This window comes from Manis javanica, chromosome 15 (genome assembly GCF_040802235.1).
Source record: "Manis javanica isolate MJ-LG chromosome 15, MJ_LKY, whole genome shotgun sequence".
Lineage (NCBI taxonomy): Eukaryota > Metazoa > Chordata > Mammalia > Pholidota > Manidae > Manis > Manis javanica.
This window is the reverse complement of record NC_133170.1, coordinates 70,536,444-70,550,016: the sequence shown is the minus strand read 5'-3', so window position 1 is coordinate 70,550,016 and position 13,573 is coordinate 70,536,444. Positions and strand designations below refer to the sequence as shown.

The 13,573-nt window shown below is 50.2% G+C and overlaps 1 protein-coding gene across 1 annotated transcript in view; it reads left to right on the top strand.

Annotated features, from left to right (window-relative positions):
* The window catches only part of LOC140846391 (uncharacterized), a 29,748-nt gene extending 24,544 nt beyond the window's left edge, over positions 1 to 5,204 (top strand). The window contains 3 exon segments of the mRNA XM_073222409.1: positions 1,719 to 1,786; positions 2,070 to 2,214; positions 5,086 to 5,204. Coding sequence (XP_073078510.1) covers positions 1,719 to 1,786; positions 2,070 to 2,214; positions 5,086 to 5,146 — 274 coding nt within the window. The 3' untranslated portion in view covers positions 5,147 to 5,204.
* The last annotated feature ends 8,369 nt before the right edge of the window (positions 5,205 to 13,573 follow it).

Below are 13,573 nucleotides of genomic sequence, written 5' to 3'. Positions count from 1 at the left end.
ATTTCCAACCCAAAATTCTGTTAGTATCTAGACTGTACAAGTTTTCAAAGAATTAGAAACTACACAACTCCAACAAAGGAGAACCAAAATCACCCAGCAGAAACATTGTATTCATGGGATCACATGTTGTGTGAAGAGTCAGAAGCTGGGGGGCATTTCTGAGCATGTCAGGCCAGTGTCATCCACATTAGGTATCTGGACAGGAAGGCCTGTTAATGCAGCCTTTGGGGAGACCCCACAGCTAAAAATTAACATTTTATTGGCTCAGTAACTTTAGAAGAGCAGACATGAGACAGGGACTGTGGGCTTAGAGTAGGGTGAGGGCCTCTGGGGGCTGCGGCCTAAAGACGGTTAATCCCAGTCAACAATGTAACAATGTGCAGAGAAACTCCTACCAAAACTCTGTTAAACATTAAGCAAAGTCAGAGTCACATTAGTTCTCTAGGGTAAAAATATCAAACTAGGAATATAGGCATTCTTCAGTGAAATTAGTTAAAACTAAAAAGCCAGGAGTAACTTGGCCTGGAATGTTTGAATATCCCCCAGGTAAGAGAATACCTCTGCACCGCCCATGTCTTCTTTGTATCAATTGAATCATGCCTCTGTGGGATTTGCTTTGGCGGCTGAGGGGCCCAGTTTATTTTGTTTTTACTCTACCCAGGTGTTGCTTTTCCTCCTCCATCCCTAATCAAGTGAGTAGCAATCAGGGCAATTGATTTGGCAAGCAAGCTCAGTCATAAACAAGGTAGTAAAAACAGGAAGGATTCCATCTTAAGGATAAGATTGCATTTTAAAACCCAATTGGTTATGTGGGGGGAATTTGGTGATGGTTAGAGTCTAGTAAACATAGTGTTCCTCATGTAATTGTAGATTAATGATACCAAAATAAAAAGAAATAAAAATAAAAAACCCAATTGGTTAAAAATAAATTTCTTAACATACTCTTTAACAAGCAGGCAATAACTCAGCCCACCTTGGGAGCAAGACAGACAGTCTTGACTGACATGCTCCCAGACCAAGAAGCTGCTATCCTGGGAGGAAATCAGAGCAGTAAATTTCTTGTAAACAACCGGAGGACTAATAAGAAACTGAATGTCTCTTCAAAGATAAACCTTTTGGTTCCACTTAACAGGTCTGCTTCCCTAGCAGCCCTTTGTCTCTCAACCAGGCGTAAATCCCCTAGACAACACGCCCCCCCCCCCCAACCGGTCTCATCCCCTCCAGGCACCAGGAGCTCTGTCCTCTCACTTTATTGCTGCATAAAAGCCTCTGCCTTGCTCTCCCACCTTGAGTGTTTGCAAAGTTCATTCTTTGACTCCACAAACAAGAACCCAGGCATCAATCTGAGCCTCTAAGTGACTTCCTGTCTGAAATGGAAGGTGCCTGTAGAAGCAGATGGTTAGTAGGGCCTCAGCAGCCTTCGAATTATTATTTCTGGTGCCCTCACTAAGGCTTGATCATAGGCCTGTATGAAGCACGTATGTGCCAAGCGCTGTGCTGTGCACCTTACATCTGCTCTCCCTCCCAATCCTTCCCATAGGCCTATGGGATAAATGTTTGTTATCCCTATTTACAGGTGGGGCAGCTGAGGCTCCCAGAGTTAACTGGGAGGCAGGCAGGGGATTGAGCCCTCTCTCTTCTTAACCACCACGCCACTGTCTATTGTGCGCCCTCTGTGGATCTTGATCCAAACCTACGTGTCCTTTCCTCTCTTGCAGTAAATACTATGAGAAGGAAGCGCTCCTGGTGGACCCTGTGGATGGCCCCATCCTTGCGTCTTTGCTGGGTAAATGGTTTGGTGCTCTGAGCTTCACCTGGATCTCTGTTCTTGGCTCTGGGGGTGGGGGCACCTCCTAAGGGCCATTCTCACCTCCGTCTAGCCTCCTGCATCACACCTCAGCGGTTCCCTGTCTCTTGCTCCCAGGATCTATGCTCGTCTCTCCTTAGTGGGATCCTGGAGCACCTTAGCTGGCAGGGGGCAGGGTTAGTGAAATAGGTGCCCCGTCTGGAGGTAGACGGGAGGCGGAATTGCTGTGGCCCTGGATTCCCAGCCCCCGTGTGCTCCGCAGTGGGGCCCTGCGCCCTGGAGTACACCAAGATGAAGACTGTGGATCACTTCTGGACCGACCCCTCGGCCGACGAGCTTGTCCAGAGGCACCGCATTCACAGCTCGCACCTGCGGCAGGACTCGCCACCAAGCGTCCGGCCCTCTGTGTGAGTGGGGTGAACGGTGGGCTCTTGGGGGGGCCTAAGTTCCAGACTTGCTGTGGAGGGGAAGAAGGGTGGGGGCCTTTAAGGTCGCTCCGGGCCTTGCCCTCCTCCTCCCTTCACACGGCCAGATACAGAAGAGGCATTCGAGTGGCAGCATGGATGACCAGCTGTCTCTCTCTGCCCGTGACTATGTCGAGTCCCTGCACCGGAACTCCAGGGCCACCCTGCTCTATGGCAAGAACAACCTGCTGGTCCTGCCGGTGAGAGTTCATCCTGGGCCCACCTTCCCCCGGGGGTCTGGCTCCAGGTTATGGAGGAGGGATTCCCTCTGGCTCCAGGTTGTCCATCCATCCTTCTACCCACTCACCCATCTATTATTCATTCATCTACTGACATCTCCATCTCTCCACCATATGACAGTATTTCCTTCTACCCATCCATCCATCCACATTTCCAGCCAATCAGCCAGCAATTCTCTTCCAGTCTCTACACCCAACCACTCCTCCATCTATGTATTCACCCATCATTCCTTTGTCCATCTGCCTCTATTTATATCCATCCATCCATCCATTTGTGTATTTTCCAGTCCCATCTTTACCTGTCCACCCAGTCTTCTATCCATTCATTCTTTCTTGCTATCACTTACTCATCTAGCAAACATTTATTCTGAACCTGCTAGATGCTAGATGCTTATAATATTAAGGTAAAAATCTCCACAGCTGATATTTATGGAGAGCTTCCTGTGCATCCAGCACCATGCTAAGTGCTTCTAACTGTGTTAACTCATTGAAACCTCACAATCAACATTTGTGGCAAATAGTAATATAGATGGTAACACTGAGGCTCATGCAGGGACAGTAAGGGGCAGAGTTATGATTTGAATCCGGGATGGCCAGAGTCTGTGCCATTCACCAGTCACCCTCTATGCCCCAGCATTGAGCCAGGCCCCTGGCGGGGGTGGTGAGTGGGGCACATGAAACCCCTCTCCTCATGTGATGCCTCCTTGGCCGTCTCCTCCCTGAGACCATTTGGATCAGGGTGGGGTTTGGGCTCAGCTGGGAGGAAGCAGAGGGCGGACTGTCGGCCACCCCAGCTCTGCAGTCACAGCTGTGACCGCCGGGTGACCCTGAGCAAGTTGCTTTTCCCGCTGAGCCTTAGGACCCACATCACAGTGGGCACCAGACTGTGTCCTTAGACCTGAGACGCTGTAAATGAAGATGCTCCATTTTTAAACATAGCATCAGGAAATTAAACATTATATGCAATGTTTTCTCAATGCCTGGAAATTTTATTTTACACTTTTTGAAGGGGCTTTTTGAGACCATTTGGATATATATTTTTAAATTCTGCATTACTCTTACATGCACACACAAAGGAAAATATAATTGAAATACATTAGTGAAGACAGTCCTAAAACGACACGTCAGGGTCCAATTTTCTGTATCACTTTCTGACTGAGAGTCATTGCTCTCTTTGTTTTTCCACCAAATATCATTTTCCATTCCATCAGAAGAAAGGGTCAAGAAATTACAGCCTGTGAGCCAAATGTAGCCCTCTACCTGCTTTTCTAAGTAGTAGTTTTATTGGAACACACCCCTGCCTGTTTGTTCACGCATCATGTATGGCTGCTTCCGTGCTGTGATGGCAGAGCTGAGTGGCAGCCAGTGAGCCTGTGTGGCGCGTGAAACCAAAAGTGCTCCCTGTCTGACCCTTCACAGAAGAAGTTTGCTGACCTCCGATCAGGAGCATAGGAGGTGCAGCATTTCCTCCAAGCATGTGCTCTTCATCGTTGCTTTGCAGGAAAATCTGGAGTAGTGGCCCCCCTGCAGTGGTGACTGATGGGTCAGACATCACCGTGCACTCCGTTGCTCTATTCCCAGCCTCGCTCCCTGCACAACAACTTTTCGATTCAAAGCTGAAGCACAGTCTCGTTTTTTGAAGACATTTAATATGGCACCTGCCCTCCACATGTGATATTTATAAAACTTAAAGTAACAACAATCTGAACAGCTCTGACAGAGTTTGCATGAGGTCAGGCAATGACATACGTCACAATTGTGAGATGCCACTGAGCATAAGTGCATCTCTGTTTCAGGTACATTAAAATGTGGAAAGTAAACGTGCCTCTTGGAATCGCTGAGATGCTGCCACATATCTGTTTACACATCATGTATGGCTGAGATACTGCACCTGCCTCATGGGGCTGCAGGCACGTGTGGCTCAACTGGGGCATGGGTGTGAAGCCGGGCCAAGCCTGGTACATAGGAGCTGCTCAGTGTTAGTTGTCTGTGTCCACACACTGAGGTGAATTTGGTGCAGAGGCTGCCTCCTCTGTGTGTGAGGCTTGGACACAACCCCCTCCGGCCTGCCCCACTTGGGATAAAACAGCAGTGAGAAGCTCTGCAGGCACGTTGGGAAGTCAGAGGGTCAGGCTGCTGGGTCGGGGGTGAGGCATAGGCATTTGGGGAGGGGGCTACTGGGTAATGTCTTAGGATGAGCTCAGCTGCTATTTCTTTCTCCCTTACAACAAGCCATAACGATGCCAGTTAAATGCTTTCTGTTAAGGAAAGGATTGTAAAGAACTGTCCAGCTCTGCCCGTGCAGCAGGGCATCTGGAGGTGCGGGTGTGAAAGCATTGGGGGTGGGCAGCATTCGTAGCTGGACCTATAGAACCCAACCTGGGTGGTTGGCTGCAAATGGCTTTGCCTAGCACGGCCCCCTGGAAGGCCTTGGGTTGTCCAAATGCACGCGGCCTTGGAAGGAAAGCCCCAGCCTTTTGGCTCCAGGTGTGCGTCCACGAGTCAGCTGGATGAGGGTCCATGCCCGTGGTGACTCCAGCACTATGACCAGGCCTGGGTCCTCCTCTCTCTGCAGAGGGATGACATGGAGGCTGTGCCAGGATACCTGTCCCTGCACCAGACAGCTGATGTCATGACCTTGAAGTGGACTCCCAACCAGCTGATGAATGGGTCTGTGGGGCACCTGGACTATGAGAAGAGGTAGGTCACCATGTCCCTCCTCTCCCCTTGGCACAAGGAAGTGTGTACCACCCACTTGGCCCAGCCTCCCTGCGTCTGTGTCCTCATGAGTAACTCAGTGCCCCAGGAGCCTCCGGGAACTAACCAGAAGAATCTTGAGGTATGCGAATTAGGCAGAGCCCTGGTCAAAACACCACCCAGGGAAAGAAGTCTTAACCAAAGTCTTGAAAGCCTACGAATGGCAAATATTCTCCCATCTGCTGCCACCTTTCCCATCATTCAGTAAAAAGGGAGGCAGGAGGGACTGGTTGGTGGGCGTCTTGTTCAGGGCTTGGGTCCTGGGATATCCTGGGATTTGTAAGAACCAGCAAAGGCTTTGGAGGCACGCTTCAGGGAAACACAGGGGTCGGGGATTCCCTGCTGCCCTCGCTGTGTTCTAGCACAATCAGAGAAGGCCTCAGGAAGAGCAGAGGGAAGCCACCGCGCAGGTGTGGCCAGCTTGGTCATTTCAGCTGGAGGAGTCGTGGCAGCTCGTGGGGGGCAGAGGCAATGGTTTTGCTGCTCTCAGTCCACAGCTAAACCAATTTTTCTTCTACATTTTCTTGATTTCTTAAAAAGTTTTGATTGTGTAGAACTTGTAACATAAAAACATTCAGAACGTTGGTACCCATTTCCCATCCCTAACAGCCATCCACCTACCCTTTATTCCTAGGTAATTATTCTGCAGCAGCACGGGGCATGATAGGATTTCATCTGTGAATATAGATGTGTGGACGTACATGTATGTACATCAAATAAGGGCCCTTTCCAAGGAGCATAACCAGAGCACCGTATTGTGTTCTGTTTAATGGTGTACTTCAGTGTGGGTAACACCAGGCCGTCGTGTGGGTATTGCCACTCTCTAAGCTGGTCATTTTCTGTGCAGAGCTTGTCGTCTGTCCTCAGACGGGGTCAGCGCGAGGTGGAGCTGGGGCACATAATTCGGCCCCAGCCAGACTCCAGAGTTTCTGATCAAGAAACCCTCATGGAGGGGCAGTGAGGTGCCCAGGAGATGCTCTTGGCCAGGAAGCTTATCTCAGCTTATTCATCCTAAACCTTGGTGTTGGGCACCCCCTGGCCTCCTAGCGGAGTCTGGGTCAGACAGAGCCCTGAGTCTCCTTTGGAGCGTTTATGAAACTGTAGTCTCGCGATAAACCTGTACTTACTTGTGTACCGAGTGCCTTGCTCTCCGCGCCTCAGTTCCATACAGGCAAGGAGACTGTCTTGCCCATGTCTTCTCTTCAGCACCTGCCCCAGATCATAGCACATAGTAAGAGCTCAGACAGTCTTTGTGAAACAAAGCAGGGTAATCAGGGGACCTGGATTCATTCATTCATTACCCGAGTAGCTACGGTGTGCTAGGTGCTGTGCTAGTTACAAGAGCAATAGCGATGCATGAAAGGAGAGACAGTCATTACCTTCTTAGAGCTCACACTGTATTCACACTCACTGGAAGAGACAGGAGAGGAGCAGACGGATAAACGGGTGTGTGGGGCCAGGTCCTTGCTCGGACCTCACTCCCTGGGGGACCTGGGTGGGGTACGCCACTCTCCCTCTCCGGGCCTCAATTTCCCCTTCTGTCAAGTGAGGGGGATAGACATGATCTCCTCAGAACTCAAGGGCTCCCAAAGGGTTTGTGGGGGCTCCCTAAACACTGATGAGCCTTCCGCTAAGCACCAAAGCCTGAGGACCTGTTTGTTGGTTGGACTTAAGCCCCGGGTTATGTGTGTGGGGAACTTCTGGTGCTAATGTTTTGGGAGATGCATTGGGCAAAATGATTGCCAAGCTCCCCACCTCCAGCCCAAATCACTAGGGACTCTGTGCTTGGGCGTTGTCTTTTCTGCTAAGGGGAACAGAGGTGACCAACAGCTTCAGAGGCCACCCCAGTCAGTCCACCACCACACTTGTGCCAAGGCCAGGCTCCCCTTGGGCTACTTTTTGAGAACTGTAGCTCAGGCACTTCCCTACTGTTTGGACTATTTGTGAAAAGGGACATCACAGGCACTTCAATATTTACTTCCAGCTGAATCTGAATTTCCACAGTTACTGCCGATGGGGCTGGGGACTTGTGCAGACCTGGACTCTGAACCCCTATGCAGCCTTGTTACCCTCACCTGGAACCCGGGGCTCAGTGGAAGGGGAACAACCAGGGGTCAGAAATATAGGGGTTAGCATGTGGGAAAGGGGTACAGCATCTCTCTGGGGACCAAAGGACAATGAAGATAAGGGGTGTAGTTCTTGTCTGAGGAGGTTCCAGACCTCGTTTTTCCCAGCATGCCCTCCTCCTTTTACCACCAGGGCCGTAAATCCTAAAGATAATTTCGGCCAGTGAAAAGAGTTGTGCAGAGAATACAGCTGAACAGTGAGACGGGATGCTCTCGTTTGGTGTTCCGGAAAAGCCCCTTTGAAGAAATGACGTTGGAAGAGAGAACTGAAGGGGGAGGGGAAAGTATCCCCTCATTCTGGGGCCCCAGAAGCATCAAGGGCAAAGGGTCTGGGGCAGGAAGTTGCTGGGAGGAGGAGAGTGGTGGCGAGTAGGAAGTTTGTGTGGCTGAAACATGATGAATACAGGGGAGAAGGGCAGATGAGAGCACAAGCCATTTTAGATTTTTAGGAAGACTTCGACTCTCCAAGCCTCAGTTTCCCCATCTGTGAAACAGAATGATGATACCACCTTCCTCCAGTAATGGGAAGACAAGATAATACACAGGAAGCTTTTAAGGCGGCACGTGGCACGGGGCGGAAGTAAGTGGGGTGGGTGATCTTGTTGATATTCCCGGGCCACGGGCCTCTCGGCTTTTGGTCCCTACGTGGGAGATGCATCACCTGCGTGGGTGTGCGCTCCTCAGAGCAGACCCAGACACAGCGATTCGAGTGTGAGTAGTGTGGGAGGTGGTCCCAGCTGCGCAGTGTGTTCCTAAGCAGGTTTCCTTGGTGGGCAACAGGGGCTCAGCCCCACTGGGGACCTCTGGGGTCTGTGTTGAACATGCACCTGTGTACATCAGTTAGGATGTACTTCAGTACATTTGCAAGAATCTTTGTTGCCCTATGTGGGAAAAGGAGCTTGGCAATTTTTTTGGATCCATTATTCAGCATCAGGCCCCCCGGGTGGGGAGCTGGGGTATTTATGCACTGGTGCCTCTGGATCACTGGCTGGGGACTGCTGCCGGGGTGTTGACTCCCGGCTACTTCTGGCCCATCTTGTACCCAGGTCCCGAGGGTGGGGGAAAGCCCTTGGGCAGAGATGGTGGTGCTTTGGGAAACTTTCGGAACATACAGGATTTTGGATGGGGCACTGAAAGTACCCACTGCCCTGGGATTTTGTGTCTTGTCCAAGACCTACCTCAAGATGTCTCCTCTGTGGGACGCCTTCCCCACTTGCCCTCTGGCAGCATCTGGTCCTCCTTCCGCTGGCCTCCCACAGGTACACCTCCCAGCCTAGAGCTTCAGGGCTCGATGCTGTAGTTCTCCTTGGTCTGGATCGGGCCCATGCCCTGTTCACTTCTGTGAGCACAGGGCTGCGAGAGATGGAGGAGCAGGCCAGGGGCCAGTGGCTGTAGTTCTGGGGCTGAGTGCTGGGGAGGCTGTGCATTCAGGCCCCCTTCCCCAGCTCCTAGACCCATGCTTCTCACCCCAGGATGGTCCCCGTCATCCCTCTAGGAGTTCTTCAAGGATACCCACGCCTGGGCTCCACCTGCAGAAATCCTGATTTAATCCAGCACTGCACCTCACTTTAAATATGGATCCAGTCCTTCTGGCTTTGAATGGTGGAGGCCTCTGTAATTCGTTTCCTGTGGCTGCTGGCACAGATTGCCACAAACCTGCTGGCTTAAAAACAGCAAGATTTTATTCTCTCGCGTCCGGGAGGTCAGAAGTCTGAAAGCCATTGCACTGAGCGGAAACCAAAGTGTTGGCTACTTCCAGAGGTTCTAGGGCCGAACCCACTCCCTTGCCTTCTCCGGCTTCTAAAAGCTGCTGCAGTCCAAAGTCCCTTCCTGCATCTTGAAAGCTAACAGCTTTGTATCTCAGTGTCTCTCTGCTGAGTTGTCGTACATTTTTTCCTATAAGCATATCTTTCTCTGCTTCTCTCTTAGGACACATGTAATTACATTTAGCTCCCACCTGGATAATCCATCATATCCTCCCATCTCAAGATCTTTAATTTACCTCTGCCAAGAGCCTTTTTCCATGTGTGGTAAGAAGGATCCTGCTTTCAGGAATTATGGTCTGGATATTTTGGGGAGCCATTATTCAGCAACATGCTCTTGGTCCTGAGAATAGGTCTTCTGATCCCCTAGCCTCTGCAGGCATTTCCCGACAGCTTATCTTACAGTCTTCGCAAGGCTGAGTTCATTGTTTCTGTTTTACAAATGGGGAAACTGAGGCATGGGCAGGAGGGTGATTTTTGGAAGCTGAGCCTGGATGTGAGCCTGACCTTGCAGGCTCTGGTTTCCAGTGATGTTTACCTTCTCTCTACTTGCCCTGGGGAGGAGGGTGATGTGCGGCTCGTAGAGGTGGGCAGCTCTTGCTGCCCTGCCCAGCTCCATCTGCAGGTCAGGGGACTGTGAGACTCCTGTCCTGGCCCCAGCCCTGAAACCGGAAGTGTGCTTGTTATTTTTAGGGCTTCTCTGTTCCAACCCTCCTCAGTGGGAAGGATTTCCATTTCTGCTCCTTAGGATCCTTTAGGAATAATGTCACTTCAAAGTAGTTCTTCAAAAATAGGCTTGGGGGGATTTACTGCATCTGAGAATTGCAGCTGGGCATCAGGCCTGAGGATAGGGAAGGAAAGAGAAAAGACCAGAGCCAGGTACTGTATGGGACCTTCCATGTCCATCTGGGCTCAGCATCTTTATCCCTGTTTCACAGGTGAGGAAACTGAGGCTTGAAGGGGAGAACTGACTTATGTAAGATCATGCAGCTAGCACTTGGGGCCACTATTTGAACCCAGGTCTCTCTGACTTCTTGCACTTTGAGCTGGTGTTGAATTAGGAGGCCCAGCACGCTCACTGCTTCTGCGTGGTGGGAGTTTTGTATTGATCTTTTTTGGAGGCCTTTTTGTTCTGATTTCCCCTGGCTTCGTGGTGGTGGTGGTGATGGGGGGTGGACCACATTCTTCTTCCCACCCTCGTGCTCAGTCCTTGAGCAAGCCCTGTCATCTGTATCTAAGCTCCATTGTCTCTCCATCTCCACTGTCACTCATCAGGTTAAGGTCACCCCTGTCCATCACCTGGGAGGTAGAAGCCCCTCACTGGCTCCTGGCCTCCATTCTTGCCCTTTGCAAGCTATGCTGTGAGCTTCCGGACCAGTCACAGCCTGCTAAAGTCCTGCAGTGACTGCCTGTCCCCACCCGGCAGCGTCCCCATGCTCTTCCTGCAGAGGCTCTGCCTGGCTCAGCTCCCACTACCCCACCAGATTCCCTTTTCTCCCCTAGCCTTGCCTCCCATGCCTTCTTCCTGGAATGCTCTTTCTCCAGCTGTTTCCATGGTAGGCTCCTCTTCATTCAGGTTTCAGCTCACATGTCACCTCCTCAGAGTTCCCCCCATCACTGCCAGCCTAGAGTTGCTCCCCCGACCCCTGCCTCTCATCACATTACCCTGGTTTGCTGCTTTCATAGATCTGGATGACTCTGAACTCGTCCTCTTTCATTTACTTAAAGCTCTGCCTTCCGAGCAAAGAACTCATCAGTTTGCTTTGTGGCTGTATCCCCAGTGCTTAGAGCAGTGCTTGCACACAGTGGGTGCTTAATTTATGCACATTTGTTGAGTGAATGGTCCTGGTGTGGAGGTCCAGGTTCAAGTGTGGACCTTGTCCCAGCTTCCTGGATGTCCCTGGGCAACTCACATCCTCTCTTGTACCTCAGTCTTTTTGCTGGTGTAACGAGGTGGCTTGGGATACTTGGTTTTTAAGATGGAAGATTCTGGGCTTCCAGGCTCAGGAATTCGGGGCTGGTCAGGGCTCTGCGCGGACACACTGACCCAAGGCAGGAGTGTGGGAGGAGGGCTGACCCTGAGCCACAGGAAGGGAGGTGTCTCCGGGTGGGGAAGAAACTATTTGGGATAGGTTCCCAAGGCTTAGCAAGAGTTCAGGAGCCTCCTCCCCACGCCCCCCACGAGAAAACACTCCCCCTTGTCTTAGCTGCAGTGCTGGTGCCGGCAGGGTGCGCTGGGTGAACTTCCATCCACCAGGGACCTCGGCCAACTGGGCTTGTGTTACTTTCGAGATTTGAACAAGAAAAGGTCTGTCCTTGTAAAAACACGGCTTTAGAAACCTCGTTGGGGTTTTGGGATCTGAGCAGAAGATGGCCAGGAGCTTTTCTCACTCTCTGTTAAACATTCAACTTTTTTTGCTTGATAAAATATTATAAGGGCCACATAGCAGGAAGAAGAAATATCATCCAGAAGCCCGTCACCACTGGACAAGTGCTGTGAAATTTTTGTTGGGATGTATTTGTTTTACATATAGATGGAAATTTTGTTTTACTACTTTTTTTCTTAAAACCCTGTATGTATACAGCTTTGCAGCTTCCTTTTTTTTCTCCTTACTTAACATCACGCCATTAGCTAATTTTCTCTGATCACCAGTGTTTGTAAACTTCATTGGGACAAGTGCCAAAGAATAGAAAGAATACTGTAGTCTGTTTTACCAATCCCCAGTCATTGGACATTTAGATTGTCTCCTGTTTCTTAGTCCATCTCTCCAGGCTCATCACCTGTTGCCCTCTGGCCTTGAGGTGCTGTGTACTTTTGGTTCCTCCCAGGGATCTCCTGCCCCAGGACTTTTACACATGCTGTTCCCAGTGTCTCTCCCTGTGTTGACTATCCTGATGTGCTGCTTTTAGTCTGAACACATTTGTATTGAAATCTTTCTTGGGTTTCTCTGAGTTCTGCCTGGCTCCCCCTACCCCTCACTGATGGCTGCCTGAGGGCAGGGATATTACCTGCCTGCCTCAGTTGCTGTCTGGAAGGGTCAGGAGGGGACTGTTAGTTTCATTCCTGAGTGATGAAAATGGAGCCTCCGCTTCCTTTGTGTTTCAACTCCTGAGTGTTGGGTAAATAAGTTATAGATGGGGGTAGGGAATACACTTTTTAAATTAAGTGCAAGGTGATAGCTCATTGGGGTTTTAATGTGTAATTTCCTGATAATTAGCAATGTGGAGTATCTCTTCATGTGCCTGTTGGCCATCTGAATGTCTTCTTTGGAGAAGTGTCTCTTCATATTCTCCTGTTGAGGCATGTGAATTCTTTATATATTTTGGATGTTAACCCATTGTCAGATATGTCATTTACAAATATATTTTTCCATACTGTAGGATGCCTTTTTGTGCTGCTGATGGTGTCCTTTGCTGTACAGAAGCTTTTTAGCTTGATGTAGTCCTGTGTGTTCATTTTTGCTTTTGTTTCCCTTGCCCGAGGAGGTGCATTCAGGAAAAAGTTGCTCATGTTTATATTCAGGACATTTTTACCTATGTTTTCTTCTAAGAGTTTTATGGTTTCATGACTTACATTAAGGTGGGAATGCATTTTTATTTTAGACCCCAAAGCATGAGGCAAAGATGAAAATGACCCTTGCAGACACATCATCCCATCCAGTTCCTCTGTTGACAGACTGCACACACACAGAGCCACAGAACGATGGCGGTTACCACAGAGATCCACAGATGTCTTGATAATAGTAAGAGATGCCCTTTATGGAACATTTAGTATGGGCCTACATTGTGCTGGTGCTTTTCATGCATTTGCTCATTTAATCCTCAAGACCACCCCCTGAGATATGCTAATATTATCCCTGTACTACAGATAAGGAAACTAAGGCTCAGAGAGATATTGTAATTTGCCCAGGATCGCACAATATACAAAGCCAGGCAGGATGGTTCCAGGGTCCATGCCCTTAACTGCAGGTCTGCCCTGCAACCCCCACGCCCCACATCTCTCCGTGCACACAGACACCTTACAGACCCACAGCCGTCCAGCCTGCTGGGAAGCCCCCACAGTTGGTCCCCTCTCCCTCCCACTTCCTGGACCTCACAGTTACATGGCCACCTCATTCTGTGCCCCTCCTTCACCAGTGCCAGTGTGCACAGCTCCACAGCCACCCTGCATGCCACTTGCCACCTTCACAGGTGGAGCTGACCGGCGAACCTTCATACCATTGACCATCCCACTGGCCTTGCCCCCAGGCATCCCACACACAACCTGGCTTCCCCAAATACGCATGCAGATCTCATACACCTGGAAACCTGTTCCTTACATCCGAGCATACTGTGTGCACACATGCACATGTGCATGCTGGAGGTGTGCACAAGCCAGCAGCAGCCCTGGGTCATGATAGTGGAGTTATAAGACTTG